This window comes from Carassius auratus, chromosome 50 (genome assembly GCF_003368295.1).
Source record: "Carassius auratus strain Wakin chromosome 50, ASM336829v1, whole genome shotgun sequence".
NCBI lineage: Eukaryota > Metazoa > Chordata > Actinopteri > Cypriniformes > Cyprinidae > Carassius > Carassius auratus.
The window spans coordinates 1,322,391-1,340,788 of record NC_039292.1 but is presented as its reverse complement, the minus strand read 5'-3'; the positions used below and the strand labels follow the sequence as shown (position 1 = coordinate 1,340,788).

The window sequence follows — 18,398 nt, the reverse complement described above, 5'->3', positions numbered from 1 at the left end:
TTGCTTTGGTAAAGAATCTGTCAAACGAACTAGAACCAAAACAATAATGCCTTTATCACTTCATCACGTCTGTTTTGACATCTCAGAAGATCTCGGTTCACAGTGAATGTGAGTTTAGCACACATTTGGGACCAGTTAAGCTTTATTTTCACACTTGCATAATTTGTGACATTTTAATGGGCAGATGATGAAAGCATTTCACTAAGATTTGAAGGCAAGAAATGTTTTTGTAAGCCTGTTTTCACTGAAGCTGGGGTTTTCAATCAAAGTAAAAGTTTAAAGATTAAGAAAATATTGTAATTTCCCTATGAAAAACAGAAGTAATATCATACTTCTAAGAGCCCTTCAAATCATTCAAATGCTTCTTTGTAGGTTGATCTGATAGATAACTAAAGCTTAGCCAAGTTTAGCTTCATTAGTCGTATTCGGATATAACGTTTTTTTTTTTCAAAGATCACTCTTTCTGAATATTAAATCTTGAAGTGTAACTAATGATTACTCAAATCATGTGTCTTGAGACGACGTGTGCTACTACTGATCAGATTTTTTACAAGAAAAACAGAAAATCCCATAGATGCACACTCATTGTGCAATGAATGCATTAATGCAGATAATCATAGCTAAAAAGCTCCTAAAACATCAACTCAGTATAGCATTAACAGCAGTACGTTTCACGCAGGAAATCAGCACTCATTTTCTTCAGAAAACTGTAAAATCGAGTAATTGTTCTTGCTGTCAGGGGTCACATTCACTGTGCACAGCTACAGCACAAACACACAACTGACAGGCATTAAAACCCAAGCACAAAAGCTCTTCCGAGTCTTAATGCAGTATAATGCACTGATGCAAATTCTCTTCCTCTGAAAGCCTGAACACATCATTCCTCATCCGAGCTCAGAAAAGCATCTTTTATTTCCGCCAGCAGCATATGGAGCCCAAGATACAGCTTCAGAAGCCAGATCTCTGGGAGATTTCACCTGACAGCTGGAGAAATTAAAAGAGACTGAGTTTTGTTTGAGAATAAAGAAGGCCGAAATTTGAAGTATACAGGTGTCGAATGCTTTATAGGAGTTAAAAGACAAGGCGAAACACTGCCCTCCAAAAACCTGAAGTAAAATTTCCTGTTTCTGTCAGATTTCTTATATTTAAAAACTGAGTGAAAAACCGTGGTACATGCATGTGGAGGAAGTCGACAAATCAATTTAACACCTTAAGATTGTTGCAAAATGGAAATTAAAAGGGTTAATTCCTCCCACAAATGAAAAACACTGCTCCTTATGCTGTTCCAAACCCAAAAAGTGAAAGATTATAAGTATATATATATATATATTTGATTCAGTTCTGGAGTTCAAAGTGGGTTCGCGAATCATTCGCGAGTATGAATGATTTGAGTCAGTTCGGGAGTTCGGAGCGGGAATCATTTTAATCAGTTCGGGAGTTCGGAGCGGGATCGCGAATCATTTGAGTCAGTTCGGGAGTTCGGAGCGCGAATCATTTTAATCAGTTCGGGAGTTAGGAGCGGGATCGCAGATCATTTGAGTCAGTTTGGGGATCGCGAATCATTTGAGTCAGTTTGGGAGTTCGGAGCGGCTTCGCGGATCATTTGAATCAGTTCGAGAGTCCGGAGCGGGATCGCGAATCGTTTGAGTCAGTTCGGGAGTTCGGAACGTGAATCATTGAGTCATTTCGGGAGTTCGGAGCGGGTTCGCGAATCATTGAGTCAGTTTGGGGTTCGCGAATCATAGCTGTATATGGATAGGCATTTCTAACTAATTTAGTAGCTAGTTCTAATTACGTTTTCCACGCGTTTTTAGGTGTGATATGTGAACTTGTATTTTTTGTTTTAATGATGTGCCTTTTAACAGTATCAAGTATATTCAAAAACTAAACAAATCGTGCCTAAAAAGTGCAGCATCTAGGCTAATGTAAAGCATCCTCAAACCATCATCATTGTATATTTCAAATAAAAATAAAATGATGTCTTTGATTTTACTTATTTTGGCAATAAAAGTTAAATATCACCATTGACCAAAAAATAAAACATCTATGTTGACCGACCACCCCCCTGTATCTGCATGAAATGGTTTGGTCCTGCCTTAGCGCACTTATCAGTGACGGTGTTAGTTAGTTGCAGACAGTCAATCAATGCACGGCGCGCTAATAAATGATAAAACGCGAACTAGAGATCTGAAACAATGCATCTGAAACCTCAGCATCCAAGGAGTCACAATTAGTGGTCGATTAACGTAAAATTAATGAAGGCGGAATCACGCTGATAGAAGTGCTCTCTCTCGCGCACACGCTCCACTTCCTCAGTTCTCACACACAGCGCGCGGTCAGTTCTCAGCGCTCAAATACACACACAATAGTCCAGATGTTTATAGTGTAGAGTATCTCAAGTAAATACAGTCGGTTATGGATTAAGTGAACGTGAACAGGTGTGTGAAAACTGAACGTGAGTCAGTATTTGATGCATGCCTCCCGGACAGCATTCCAAATTAAATACCTATGTCATTCATTTTAACCAAAAAAAGACGGTAAATAAATGTATACGTTAAGTAAAACAGTATCTGAAAAATGAGTTTAATTTGTATCTCTATTGTACTTGTCTTATTGTGTTTCTTTAATACACACACACACACACACACACACATATACACATTATATATATACATTATACATTTATATATATACATTAGACATATATATATATATATATATATATATACACATATATATATATATATATATATATATATATATATATATATATATATATAAAGTTGCTCCTTTTTCACTTCTGTTAAATGGATAGTTCACCCAAAAATTTAAATTTTCATAATTTATTCAAGATTTTCCAAATGTATTCCTTGATTCAAATTTCTCATAAGCTTAATTGATTTGGTCTAAAAAAAGAAGAATTAATGATTATTTTAATTAGAAAACTACATATAAATTAGCTACCACTGTGTTAATAACTAAGCATCATTCCAGGGACCCCAGGGAGTCATAAGTGCCTTTCACCCTGTTACAACTTGATGAACCACTGAAACGATTTTGGAAACATTATTTTAAGGTAAAAATGTTACAGTGTTGCTTTAAAAAGATTTTTATGGTGGTTTTTAATCTTGCATCAAATAGTGAACTGCATACGGTATGCAGATTTGCATTTACAAATCACCAGCAGTAAATATTTTGCTAGTACTAGAATTGAACTACAAGCAGCAAGACAGTTGCAAGCCTTTGATTAGAGTTATGTAAAGCTTTTAATGGGACTGTTAGGTCCTAGAGATGTGGTGACAACAGCTGCGCAGAGGAGGGACCAATTCGATTTTTTTGTCATGGGGCCCAAAATTCCTGGCAGCCCCCTGATTCAAATGCATTTATGAATGCATGTGAATGATCACAAAATTCAAGATATGGGGGTTTGAAAATGTATATATTTATATCATTATATGTAGTTAATCAATATCACACGAAGAGTGCCATTTCAGTTTTTCTCCAAAAATCAGCATGATTAAAATGTGATATTAAGTTACTACAAACAATAATTTAATTACAAATACAAAATGTTGCAGAATAATGTAATATATGAATGAATAATAGCCTAAAGAACATTTGTGCCAAAAGGGTTCTTTCTTGTCATTATAGAACCTTTTTAAAATAAAAGGTTCTTTGGGAGTTGAGTAAAGAACCCTATGGTTCTATATAGAACCCCAATGAACACTTTTTTCTAACAGTGTTGTTCAGTGTTGGGCAGTAACGCATTATTAGTAACTTTTGACAGTAACTAATACTGTAACGCATTACTTTTTAAATAAATTAACTCCGTTACCACATGGTGCATTGTCCGTTACTTTTTAAATAATTAATTAACTGTTAATTAAATGAATGAAGTGCAGCCTAACCTGTTTGCAGCAGCGACGCATTGTAGGATTGGTGGATGCTAATCACTGTAAACACGAAGACGCACTGTGGGCGTGTCTCCGTTTATTCAAGTGTGTGCGGCAGTCATGGCGAGTCAAGGCGAGAGCAACACGAGTTTCTCAAAGTGGAAATATGCTCATTATTTCACTTTAGTTGAGCATAAAGACAAAAACCTTTGAGTCAAATGTAAGCTGTGTCTTTCTGGTTCTAATGTCCTATCCTAGCCCATGAATTTCCAATCTTTGCGCTCAGATTTTGTAAACCGTACCCTCGGTTTTTGAATCTGTGCCCACGAATTCATAATCTGCGCGCACACTTTCGCAATCCGTTCCCATGGATTTGTAAACTGTAGCCTACTCACAGATTCATGCAGCAAGCTCCTACGTGTTAACATACAGTTTTAATTAATATTATTATGTGGAATGGGTCTACAGCAAAGTGTCTTAAGTGATTCTCTGTATGTTTTTCTCATCCAGGTGAAATATTGTTGAAAACATGCACCTGTCTCTACTGTGGAGTCACCGGCTTTCAGTCAGCTCCTTACCATGATAGCATAGATTTCATTTTTAAACAGCATTTATGTATATATAGATTCTGAATAATTCAGATTGCTTTCATTTATTTATTTCAAAATGTTCTGGGTTATGTTGTCCATTGTTGATAGTTTTCATACTTAAGCTGTGAAAGGAACATTTTTAAGGGCTCAACACAACAGCTTTTATGATGCAGAAGCCACTTTACTTTAGTTTTTGATTCTGAATATATTATTCAGGTGTTTTGTTATTTATTTCAGAAATCCTTGTGATATACAATATTCAGTTTGTGCTGGTCTGACTTAATCAAAATAGTGTTTAAAATTACTTTCTGTTTTACTGTCTGTTTGTATAGACCATAACGCATAAAAGCGCATTAATATGAACATTAAAGAAAGTTCTTTAAAAAAGAAACTAAAAAGTTACTTTTAACAGTAATGCATTACTTTTTGGTTTAAGTGATCAACAAAGTAATTGAGTTACTTTTTGAATTAAGTAACTAGTAACTAGCACAACACTGCAAATAGCATAGTTTTACAGGTTTTTATCATCTGTGAGATATGTGCTCAGAAACTTTAAAGTCTGCAATCAAAAGTCAGATATTTTCAATAAAAAAAGATTGTATGCTGTTTTTTTGTAGAGTATCATATTTAGACATCATTCTGTACATAATATAATACATCATATATAGTATAATATAGTTAGAATTTGGAGGGGGGAAAAAAAAACACCCCAATTTTATTCAGAGGGTCAAAATTATGCAATGTGGTGCAGATTCTGATATTAATATTAGTAAGTAAAATGCTTGTAATTTAAATCAATGCAATCTTTCTGAGAGTATATCAGATACTTACACAAAATTCTATAAATATCTATTGTAACTCTATATCTCCAAGGTTTAGTTTTATGATCAAAGCTCTGTAGGGTTAAAATAGATTGCAATGCAATACAATGATGAACAAAGAAAGATTTCCCTAAAGCTGACATTCGAATTGTATTGTATTTTATTTATTTTTTTCTAAAAAACCAATTATGGATAGTCTTTGAAGCATCTTGAAATATTACTAAAACTATAAAAGTTGTTATGTTTACTTTATATATTTCACAGCAAAGAGACATGTGACAATGTTTTACTTGCTAAAAAAATAATAAACTATTAATCAGAAAACGTAAGGCATGTAGCTTCGATTGTAAATTTTTTATTTTGATGCAGTTTCGAATTTCGCGTATCAAATTTGATGCAATTTCTGAACCTCGACAGCTTGGTTTTCTTACCTGCCACTGTGAGGCGTGCGGTTCGGCTGCTGATGGTGCCCAGATTGTCGATGGTGGCCACGCACTGGTACACCCCCTCGTCAGGCTTATTGTGTTTGGAGTGGACCACCGTACTGATGAGCAAAGAGCCGTCGGCTAGCTGCCGCTTCCGGTCGTCCGCTACCAGGTTCAGGAACGTCCCATCCTTCTTCCATTCCACCCTCACCGGAGCGTCGCTAGCGGCCGAGCAGTTCAGGACCGCCGGGAGGCCGCGTACAGCCAGCGTGTCGACGGGTTCAACCATGAACTGGAACGGGGTAAAGCCTCGAATATCTGAACCTGAAGACAGAAAAAAGAACGTTTTAGAGGATTCGCAGAGATTCCGATGCACTTTGGATAGTTGGGTGGATAGTTCATCCAAAATGAAAGTTTTGCCATCATTTACTCATCCTCATATAGAAGCAGGTTTCCACCACTGAATAAAAAAATTAGGTAATTGCGACTTTTGATCTCTCAATTCTGACTTATTTTCTCATAACTGCATGATATGATCTTGCAAATTCGAGACAAAGTCGCAATTCTGAGAAATAAAGTCTGAACTGGAAGATATAAACTCGCAATTCTGACTTATTTTCTCCAAATTTTTATATTAACCTACAATTGCGAGTTAAAACTTCACAATTGCGTGACAAACTCACAATTTCGAGACAAAGTCGCAATTCTGAGAAATAAAGTCTGAACTGGAAGATATAAACTCACAATTTTGACTTTTATCTCAGAATTGTGATATAAACTTGCAATTGCGAGTTAAAAAGTCATAATTGCGTGATATAAACTCGCAATTCTGATTTTTATATAAACGTACAATTGCGAGTTAAAAAAGTCACAATTGCGTGATATAAACTCGCAATTCTGATTTTTATATAAACGTACAATTGTGAGTTAAAAAAGTCACAATTGCGTGATATAAACTCGCAATTCTGATTTTTATATAAACGTACAATTGCGAGTTAAAAAAAGTCATAATTGTCAGATATAAACTCGCAATTCCGACGTTTATCTCAGAATTGTGAATTACAAAGTCAGATTTGTGAGATATAAACTCATAATGCTTTGAACACAATAACCCCCCCACCCCAAAAATTTTATTTTAACTTTTAATTAAATGTCTCACAATTCTGTGAAAAAATTCGAAATTGTGGACATAAAAAGTCGCAATAACCTTTTATTGATTTTATTTTTTATTATTCAGAGGCTTCTATACCCTCAAGACCTTAAAAATGCAAAAAAGTATTTTTTATGAAACCCAAGAGGATTCGGTCTCTCCATTTAAAATTCAGGTTACCAAAAGAACCATAAAGGTATCGTAAAACGAAACCATATTAATTGAGCAGTTTAATTCAAGTCTATGTTCACTTTAAATGGAGGAACAGAAACCTCTCAGGTTTTATTAAAAATATGTTAATTTGTGTTTCAAAGTATAATGCGGTTGGAGAGACACGAGGGTGAGTAAATGATACCAAAATGTTTATTTTTGGCTGTGCTATCCCTTTACTTAAATCTGGGTCTTGGGAGCAACACCAGTTGCATGCAATAAAATAAAAACCATAAAACTTTAATTATGTAAGAAATGACACGCTTCTCATGTACAACACAAAGCACAGAATACATAGCAATCTGAGACAGAAGCTAATGTGGTCGCCGCTTGCTTGTAATGCAAGTTAATTTGGCGCTAAAAATGTTTTTACCTGAAAAACAGATGCAAAAAGAACAATTATTTATGCTTTTAAAAAAAAAAAAAAAATCACAGATTAGCAGCTTTAATTCCTTCAATGTACTGACGATAAAAAAAAACTAACAATGAATCTTTCATTTCAAGCTTTAACAAAAGTTTAGGAAAACAAGGAGTTAGAGTTACTGTAGAAAGTTGAAAACCATTCAAACTGACATATAAAATTGTGTACATGCATTTTCTCAGTCTTAAAAGGGAACATGCATCGCTAAGCAAAGCCACAGTTGCACGCTAATTGAGGAGAATCCAGCTGGGAAACATTTGGACTGATGTTGCCAAACGCACCCCTGTTTGTGGCTTTGGATGTTTGTTGCCCTCCAATTACTGTTGGAGGGCAACAAGTGATGCATCCTTGACCCAGAAGCGTAAAGAGAGACAGAAAAGGAGGCTGTTGGCTTTAGTCTTCCACACAGTTTGAGGAAAACCCACTTCAAAACCGACTGAGTCAGCGAGACCTCTCAGAAAGGGCTAAGGGCTCTCTCCAGGGAAATGGCACAGTGGTGAATGAGAGGGCAAGAGAGAGATAGTGACACATACAAAGATTGAAAGAAAACGAGAATTTGCTGGGGAAGAAAAACAGCCGAGATACAAAAGGAAATCGGTTAAAGTGTCACATATGATTCCCTTCCTCTTTCTAATGGACCATGACAAGCTTCAGTTTGACAAACTGTTGCATTGTGGGGAATACAAGAGCGGCGCAGAGACGATGAGCGTGAAAGGAAACACAATGACGCTTGAGGAGACGACACAAGCAGGGATTTGCCATGCCTTCATAGCCGTCAGCAGAACATTAAATGCACAAAAATCACAATTATAAACCCAAGAACACAAACCATCATCCTTCGGCAGAACTGAAATGTGAAATGTGTAATTTACACACCTCTAGTGGCACAAGAAAACACTGTTCTACACATGTAGAGTTTTATCAATAAATCAATCGATTTATTCTGAAACCACAGAAACAGTCATTTAAAATAAAATTAAATGCATATGCCTAAATAAAATAAAAAAATGACCAATAAGTATAAATGCAAGGCCAATGAAGTCTGCACCATGCAAAACATATAAAGTCACCCGAATGGGGATCAGTGTTTTGAAAGCACACACTGTTTCTGAATGAATTCATAAATGGCACATTTAGTTGTCTCTGCACATTAAACTTTAATGGAGAATGTTCAATCACCTACGCCACATTAAAGCTTTGCAGAGTAATAAAACATCATCACAATTCTCAGTGAAATCTCAGAGCAGCGTTCACACTGACAGATAAACTACTGGTGCATACTATATGTATGTACTGTCAGATGCTTAAAGTCATTCCTTCTCGACGGCTAAAGAACACAAGACATTGTATTCATATTCAAGTAGCTTCGTGCTCACAACTGTCCATCAGCAGCTTCTTTTGCATCTTCTCTCTTCATCTCACATTCACTTAAGGGGACTCGAATGAGAATTAGAGAGTTTGTGCTTTGCTTTCATCCGTGTTTTTCCTTTTGTCTTTTCATCTTACAAAAGGCAATGGCTTTTTTCTTTTCTACCTGACGCTTTCAAGATAAATCAGAATTTGCTCCGTGAACAAACACCTCCAAACATCAGACGCAATGAGGGGAAAAGGGAGGTTTTAATGCTGAAAGCAAAATGTGTGGCTAAAGCTAAGTGCAGAGCCTGTCATTAGCACTCAACAGGTTATAAATAGCTGCTCTGCCAGTCAATGTTAGGATACTTCACCTCATGCTGGACCCAAGATTATAGATTCAGAGAGAAAAAAATGGTGCATGCAATCCATCTCTATAAGAGCTTCACAGAAATAAAAGCAGTGCTCATCGGGGTGGAGAGGGGTTCCTCCCTCAGGACTCCATTTTTACCTCATAAAGCAAGGGAATTGAGGATCTCAGAGGACACATATACTACAATCTATTTCCACACATATTGATAACACAAGGAACCCAATATAACCAGAATCTGGGACAATCCCATCGATTGAACCCAAGTGTTTTGCCAACTCTATCAGCTAATTCGATTACCTCATGCTAAGTAATGGGCTTCAGTTCGATTTCAATGTCCTAAATTTACTTAATTTTTGAAACGACCCAAAAAATTATCAGGCACTGACACACTTAGCTAATAACATTATGGGTAATTCTTGGGGTTCAGTGATAATTTCATTTTCAGAAAGCACCACAACCACAGGTGTATATAAAAACCCTAAAAAAAAAATATATATATTATTTATTTATTTATTAAATTATTTCCTAATTTTCTGATATTAACAGCATTTATCTTGAACTTAGTTACAGAAAACACTGAGTAAAAAATCGTTTTAGTTTTAGTAAATAAATATTACATTTTTATATAAAATTTTTTGAATTAAAATAAATCAAATAAATGAAAAATATAAAAAAACAAACTGATAAAAGTTTAAATGTATTAAAAAGGTAAAAAAATATATAATTTATACTCTTATTAATTAAATTTTAAAAACGAATTTAGCATAATATAAAACATTTATATTTATATACAATCATGCTATTATTTCTTTTTAAAAATAAGTATAATATATTAAAATTCTGCAATTTTTTAAATAATTCTTAAATTAATTTAGATACAAATAACATTATAATATAATATAATATAATATAATATAATATAATATAATATAATGAAGCACAAATTTTGAAAACTTGTAAACTAGCTTCCATATTTATATCACAATGATTATAGTAACCAAACTGAAGGTCACAATCTGGATTTTACAACTGGATTTATTGCTGTGCACTGAAATTATTACTATTTTTTTAAATTTAACTTGTCAGGGAACAGTACTCTATTAAAGGTGGTATCTACCAATAAAAGATTGATTTCAGTAAGGGGAAGTCAGTTCTGGTCCACTGACACAATGGCACTATTGAAGGAGGCTCTGACATCAATCAAATTAAAATAATAAAGGCCCACTGTTACATGCAAACATGGCCAGAGCTCAGTGTGAAATCTGATGCGAAGCATTTACCCCAGGCTTGCTGAAGTTCAACCAACTTTTCCCGCTCCTTTATTTCCAAAAAGCACAGAATTAACCTCGGGATGCTTCCAGCGAGGGATCGAGGCCAAACAGAAATAGTTTCTACGTGCCATTAGCTCCCTACAGAACAGTGAACACAAAACACACAACAAAGCAGTCCTCTCAAAGACAAATAATTCAACTCTCACCTGGAGACAGAGGCACAATCACAACCGGAAACGGAGGGTATGATGACAGATAATAGTTCTGGAATCAACTCATCTCTCGGGACGTAAAAGTCTTGACTCGAAAGTCTGTTCGATTTCTCTGCATCTCAAACACTTTTAAGATGGAGCAAACATCTCAATATTGATTCATTGGATACCAATAACCTTCTGAACAGAAAGAGTAATGAAGAACTATATTATCCTTCATTACTAGAGTCAGAAAAACCATTCGAAGAGAATCTCGGGGTTAAATTTGACATTTATTATTTCTAGTAGGGATGCACCAATCCCGGTTTGATATCAAAAGGCTGATATTAAAATAAATAATCAATAATATAATATGTATAATATATATTATTATACAAGATACAAAAAAAGCAAATGAGCATGCACAATTAAATATTAACCATTACATTTTTTTACAAAATATTAAAGAAATATTTAATATATAAATAAGAATATAACAATCCTGGCATGGTTTTTAAACAGTGTAAGCTTTTTGTAATTTTTCCCCAAATTATTTTTTTTTACATTTTTAAAGTCGTTTTATTTTATAGTACAATATTTCTCTAATTTTGTTCAATACTCATTTAATACTACTCAAAATAAAACCAGGACAACAGTTATCATTTTTAAAAGCCATTCATTTTTAATACAGATCAATATTAAAATGTTCATGCTTGCAACGCTCCAAACATTTGCATCTAGATTATTATATTTATGTAGAGAATTGACGTTTGCAAGACAGAGTAACTGCATAAAAAGTATAAATAACTTAAAATATATACAAACACCATGACAAATATGAAATTTGTATAACAAAAGCAACAAAACTATTTAAACCACTATTTCAATTATATTAGCTAACAAACAATTAACAATAAATAAAATTTAATTTAATTAAAAAAAAAAACTTACATAAAAATTGAACTAACAAAAAATACACTTTGAAAAAAAAAATAAAAAAAATCAATAACATTTAAAAATGAACTTTGGACGACCTGAAAATGAACACACAAGCATCACACGCTGCCTGAACCAGAAATAAAAGCAGAAATTGGACAAACCCGTGTTGGTCCGTTCCCTGCAGCGAGAGAAGATATTCCTGAGCAAATCAATGACCTCTGATTCTAGTTCGTCCTGCGCCGAGCGCCCGCTGAGATCAGCAGATCCCAAACGGACACGGAGGAGGTTTAATGACCTCCATGATCTCATCTAGAGACCAAGACCACATCAGTGCAAGCGGAGAGAAAACAACACACACTCAAAAAAAGAGTTTAACATGATTTCACTTGATACACATTGTGCAATGACTAAATCATTCAAACCAGACGAGAGAGGAGAGAAAGACGGGTATCAATCTCCTCTGTCACTTTGAAAGGCAAGTCACATCTCTGCGTAATAACAGGCCTATCAAACCCATTTCTGAGAGACCAAGGTAGACAGAGATTTTCACCCTCTGGTTTTGGTGGTTTTATGAGTTTTTCCACACATCCTCCTTCAAAATGCATCATTTAGTCTTTATCTGACTCGTACAGATGCATGCAGTCAAAGACCGAGAGCAAACACAGGAACTATAAAGGTCAATTAAGAAAATAAGCATGCAATGCACTGTATTGATTATTTTTTTAAATATAGCATGCAAAATGAGTATTCAGCATGCTACGCTAAACATTTCTAACTGTTTAATGCTGCAGTGTTTAAACTCAAAATTTTAGTGTTTAATTTAGCCTCTGTGTAAATGGTTTGGAGCATCATGAAGCTAGTGAACCTGCAGTACGGCTCGACCCGAGCAGCTGAGATAAAGCAGAGGTGTAGAGACGATAAATCAAGCCGAGAGAAAGAGTGTAAAGGACTGACTCCAGATCAAAGATGTGGCCTGAAGCACAATGTGAATGTACTTTCTGAGAGTCATGGCACTGATCTAGAAACAGGTTTGATAATAATCGTGCCAGGAAGAGTACATTGCTAAAAGAAACTCCTAGAGAAAAAAAATAATTGGCATGTTTTTCAATGCTTGATTCCTTAAATCAGCTCAAAAATAAGAGTTCACATAAATGTGCCAAAAGAGTTTCAATCAGTTAAAATCCTTTACCAAAGCAAAATAAAGACTTAAACTCCATACTATATATTCTACATATTATTGTCTTGTTAATAAACACACAGGATTTCCCCCCCCACTATTTGAAATGATTTATTTTGAGCTGAACCAGTCATAATTCATCCTAAGATTATTTTATCCTCAAATGCAATGCTGTCTTATATTTTTTACGTTTGCAGAAGCAATTCCACATAGTGATCAGTCACCAAGGATTTTCAAGTTTTGGCCATTTAAACCCAAAATCTTCAATATTTGGATACATCTAAAGGTCAGAAACTCATTATGATGCCAAAAAAAGTCTAGTGCAGTTTGGAACAAACCCATTGCTTGTGTTCAACTGAGGAGTAACCTTGGTTAAAAGATCAAATAAATAAAGACAAAGTGTGTGTGCATTCAACTAAATCCAGCCAATGATTCAATGCAACGTCTTTTGCAAGAAATTCAGAAACTCCAGCACAGACTGTAACTGTAATAAGTGTTCTGTTAAACCCACACGTATGGAGTTAAATGCATCCCTTGCTTTCAGAGATCACATTTGCATTCACAACATGCTTCCTCTCACCCCACCAAAGCAAAATGAGGAACCAATCTGATGCCTTTGTGAGTTCAGATGATGGTTTCTCTTCTCAAGGACTTTCCTCTTTCTCACAGCGTCTTTAACCGAGATAAAGATGCAAGCGAGCCGTGTAATCACTCACTGATACGAGCTCTTAAAATCAGGTGAATCTCAGAGTTTCAGTAAGCCGTCGTTCTTACCCAGCTCTAAAGAGGATTTCATTTACAGTACGAACAAGTCTGATTTACCGTCACACGGTTTAATTCATTCCCCGAGGCTATGACCCCCACCTGATTTAATCAAATAGGGTCAATGCTAGAAACGATCCACGACATCCTCTCCAAAGAGAAACGGGGTTATTTCCTCCATTCATGTGTCTGTAACAGATGCTTCCCGATTAAAAAGAAATCCGTGCCCAATCAAAAATCTGATGCATTGTCATGAGATTACTTTTTTACTTTGAGCTCCTCCAGCACAGTTTGAGAGAACGAGAGCGAGAGAGATGAGGGAAAAAGGAGCAAGTGATAATGAAAATGAGTAAATGATGATTATAAATGAACTTGATTTAACACCTGTGCCTCTGGGACTAAATATAGTCCAGCTCCCGCCATCATGACCATCTGTGAAGTGCCTCTAGATAGACTGAACAATATTTAATTAAACCGTTAAGATTGTGTCAAAGCAGCTTCACAGTGATAAACAGGAAAATAACACTCAATTCTGTCAGGACTACGGTCGTCAAAATGTCTCACACTTAGCATGCAGTTTGGATTTGGAGGGAAAAAAACGGTCATGAATGAGCAGGAAGACAATCAATAAATCCCCTACTCCCAGATATCATTAATGTTAGTAAACGAGATTTCAGTATAATCATTATTCAAGATATAAAGGTGTCTGATTCAACAAGAAACATAAAAAAGTCCAGACTGTGGCGAGAGGAGGAGCTGGGGATGGAGGAGGGTCATTGCTCTGGAGCAAGCAATAAAGCAGCTGAATATTTCTGAATAGACCTTATATAAGACATCAGTGAGTCAAGCGCCACCCTTTAGATACCGACTAATGTGCAAGGAACCTCAATGGAAGGGTCCCAAAAAAGTGGTACAGTTCGCAGCTTCTGACAATTGGTGGAAACACGGCTTTGAACAAACAAACATCAAACAAACATGATTAGTTTGAACAGAATGATTGACAGAGAGATGTTCGTGAGCAGATCTCCTTCATTATTGAAGAGCTCTGTTCAGGAGAGACCGAACATAAAGCGGAGGGGTTCACCCGAAGGTGAATCCGTGAATCACGTGACGTCTCCCGAAGCCGCAGAAGGTGCTCATGGAGGCAGAAAGTTGTGTTTTCTGCAGCTCTGAACTGACCTGGGACGAGGCCAACCCATGACGCCTGGACTGTGAGCTAAATAATTCAGTTTAGATTAGATTCAACTTCATTGTCATTATGCAGAGTACAAGTACAGAGCTAATTGTTCATTTACAACTTCCCCCCCCCCTTTCATGTGAGACAGATCTGTAGCATACAGACAAAATCTCACTAAATCAGAGATCAGAGATGCCAACTATGATTTAGACCAAAGTCACATCTAAAAATTATTTTATGCAAGTTATACGTCACAATAATCCACACTACTTCCGCCCATCAGTGTCTTAAGAACCGCATGTTTGTAAGAAATAAATCCATCAGGACATTTTTACGTTTTTAAGTTATAACGTCTAGATGGAAAAGATGAAAACATGCAGTTTTTCACTTCACAAGATGTTAACTGATGGACTGGAGTGCTGTGGATTATTATGGCGTTTTTACCATCTGTTTTCTCATTCTGACGGCACCCATTCACATCCACTGGTGAGCAAGTGATGCAATGCTACATTTCTCCAGCTAATATTATCCTGGATGGCCTTAGGGTGAGCACAGTTTCAGACAATTTTCAATTAACTCCTAAGCACTTTTCACAATCAAACCAATTCCTAATGGATAAAAATCAAGAGCCACAAAGCACTTTTGTTCTAAGAAAAAAAAATCACATCTTATTTTCCCAGATGCGTTTAGACCGGAGCGCTCCAGACTTCAGGTCAGCGCAAGAATGCAAAGCATTTACGTGGATTTAACTGTTGAATGTTTCGAGGCCGGGTTAGTTGACATCTCCGTGCGCAGGTATCTGAAGAGAAGGAGATGAACAGGACAGAGAAGATGGATTACCATGCCATTACAATGCAAGGTGGGACAGCGAGACACTGCCATCATTCAACTCAGAGGGATTCGATTAATATCTAAATTAACTTAATGCATTCATTTAATTCAGTCAAGTATAATAAATTAGATGTGGCTCTATTAGCAGGGCAGGTGGGCCAGGAATTGAAAGACAAACGTGTTTTTTTTTGGACACAGCAGAAGCATTTCTCCTGCTCTGTCTGGGGCAGGGTTATTAATTAGCACTGAATGGACAGTTAATGGGTGCTCCGAGTCAACTCTTTTGGCGTCACCATGCAGACTCGAGGCTTAAAGACCAGTATCCGTGAAGAAAGCTGTTCGAAGGAGGACTCTGGATGCCAATAAACATCTCCCCGGCGACTTCAAGAGCACAAACACCACTGGAATCAATCGTAAATAAAGCATCACAGCTGGTCTCAGATCAGAGAGCAACAAAGAGCAAAGTCTAATGATTTTGGAAATTAAGTCACTTTAGTTATTGCGACTAATTTGAATGTTTTAAATAAAATGTAAATTACTTACTGATGCAATTTTGTGTCAATAAACAGACCGATGCACACACACAATCAAAAGGCAAGACTGTTTCCCAACACAAATTCAGAGAATCAAGTTGAGGGCTTTTCCACCAAGGACAGCATGTATAATTCATCCTCAAATAAATAAAGCAGGGGCAACAGCGCTGCAAAAGACCCCAGAGAGGCAACCGCATATCGAAGTAAACATTAGACCCAGAAATACAGTCTGTGAGATGGAAAAACATCAAAACTCATGTCCAAGCAAACCGGAAAACACCTACTGCATTTCTACAGTCGCTTGAAAACTTTAGAGCTTATGGCTAATGGGTGTTCATGCTTTTATTTTGCATCTTTTACAGGATCCTTCTAGTTAAACAATGGGGTGTAAATGTATGATTTGGAAAATGTCATGTTATTTTGTGCTAAACATCCCTTAACCATGGGAAAAATCTCTGTAATGTTGCCTCAAGAGGATTCATAGACAGCAACACAATTATGATAAATGTTTCTAAATGTAATTTAAAATAATTTAAAATGTAAATAAAAGTAATAATTTGAGTAAAAAAGGTCTCTAAAAAAAAATTATACAATTATTATTATTATTATTATTATTAAAATACTTTGAGGAGGAACCTTTTTTCTAAAGAAATAGGAATGCAAATAATATAATTAAAACAATACTATAATACAATGTATATCATTGCTCTTTTATTGATTTTGATTGCTTCCATTTGATTGCTTTTGGATAAAAGCATCTGCTAAATGACTAAATGTAAAACTATTTTGAGGAACAAACGTGGTTCTAAAAAAAAATAATAATAATAATAATAATAATATTAATAATGGAGATACATCTTCTGCCAAGTAGTTCTTTAGCTTAGCTGTAGGATGTTTACAAATGCAAAAATATCTTCAAAGAGGCCATTGGTTTCAGAACAGATGAATATTTGATCCGTTTACTGTGGAAGGAATCTGACAGAACGTTCCCCAGCACTGACATCAGGAAGCTCATCAGAATTCCTCTCGAGACGGCCGGAGCGCTCGGAAATAAGGGTCAGTCCATCTGAAGTGAAACAGAGCCAGCCTGAGATGATCTGGTTCTCTCAGAGCTGCTTCTTCATGGCGCTCCGAAGCCAGCTCCATATTCCCAGCGACTGCATCCGGCAGGAAAAAGGCTGGAGGATAAAGAGAATCAGGATCAAGTCAAGTGAGAGCTGCGGTGGTGGGTTTCTCAAGTCGATGTGTGATGCAGAAGATTTAAATCTCTTTCTGTATATATATATATATATATATATATATATATATATATATATATATATATATATATATATCATGGAATTTAATTAAGCCAGTGTTCCAGAGGGTTTAAAGCAGAAATGAAGCTTGTGAATTGCACTAATAATTCAATAAAAGTGCGTTTGAGCAATAAAGTGTCCATTTAGCAGTGAGACTACTCTTCAGGAGTAGTAGTTGTTTATGAGAACACCGCTTTGACTCCCACAGAACACCACAGTAGTAGTCATTCTAAATTGCAATTTATATTAGGGATGCACGATAATATCGGTATCGGCCGATAAAAGCTTAAAATGACCATCATCGGTATCGGCCGATATGAATATTTCTGCCGATGAGCCAAACCGATATTCTCCAAGTGAAATAATTGACCTGTTTTTCAGATGTGAATGTCTGTCTACATTTGTAAAATAATACATTTATGGTAGAATCAGTACAGAAGAGATACATGGATTTCTCTTCAGTAAAATTAAAGTTTAAATATATCAGGCGGAAATTTTCATATATATCGGTATCGGTCAAAATTATTTTGAAAATATCGGCATATCGAATATCGGCCAAAATCCAATATCTTGCATCCCTAATTTATATGCAATAAATGAATAAAAATGCACAAAAACAAGTAAATAAAAAAAATTTAAACACTGAAATCTAAATCAAAAATTATTTTATTCATCTCGCATTCATTACAGAAAATAACAAACAAATAAAAAGTCAATTAAAAAAAATACAAATCTAGTAATATAATAATAATAAATCTAATATTGAGCATCCCAATTATAAATGAATAAAATCAATACATAGATATTTGCACGTTTATCATTTACTCCGCATTATTTCATTACAAAACAATTCGACTTTCTTTCTTTGGCAGAAGCATAAATATTAAAGAATGAACTGGTTGCTTTTTTCCGCATAATTCAAGCAAATGGGGACTTTGTACATTGTAAAAATATGGTTTCTGACAAAAAAAAAGATAAAAATAAGG

General features: G+C 35.6%; 1 protein-coding gene across 8 annotated transcripts in view; it reads right to left on the bottom strand.

Annotated features, from left to right (window-relative positions):
- The window catches only part of LOC113066589 (neogenin-like), a 1,074,835-nt gene that overhangs the window by 1,047,687 nt on the left and 8,750 nt on the right, over positions 1-18,398 (bottom strand). For 7 of the 8 annotated variants that reach the window (XR_003279195.1, XM_026238505.1, XM_026238499.1 and 4 more), the window contains exon 2: positions 5,736-6,053. Coding sequence is in view for 7 of the 8 variants with exons in the window: in XM_026238505.1 (XP_026094290.1) it covers positions 5,736-6,053 (318 nt within the window). In the remaining variant the exon portion in view is untranslated. Of the gene's footprint in view, positions 1-5,735; positions 6,054-17,077; positions 17,292-18,398 lie in introns of those variants that run through there. The other variant, XM_026238503.1, reaches the window with a different exon arrangement.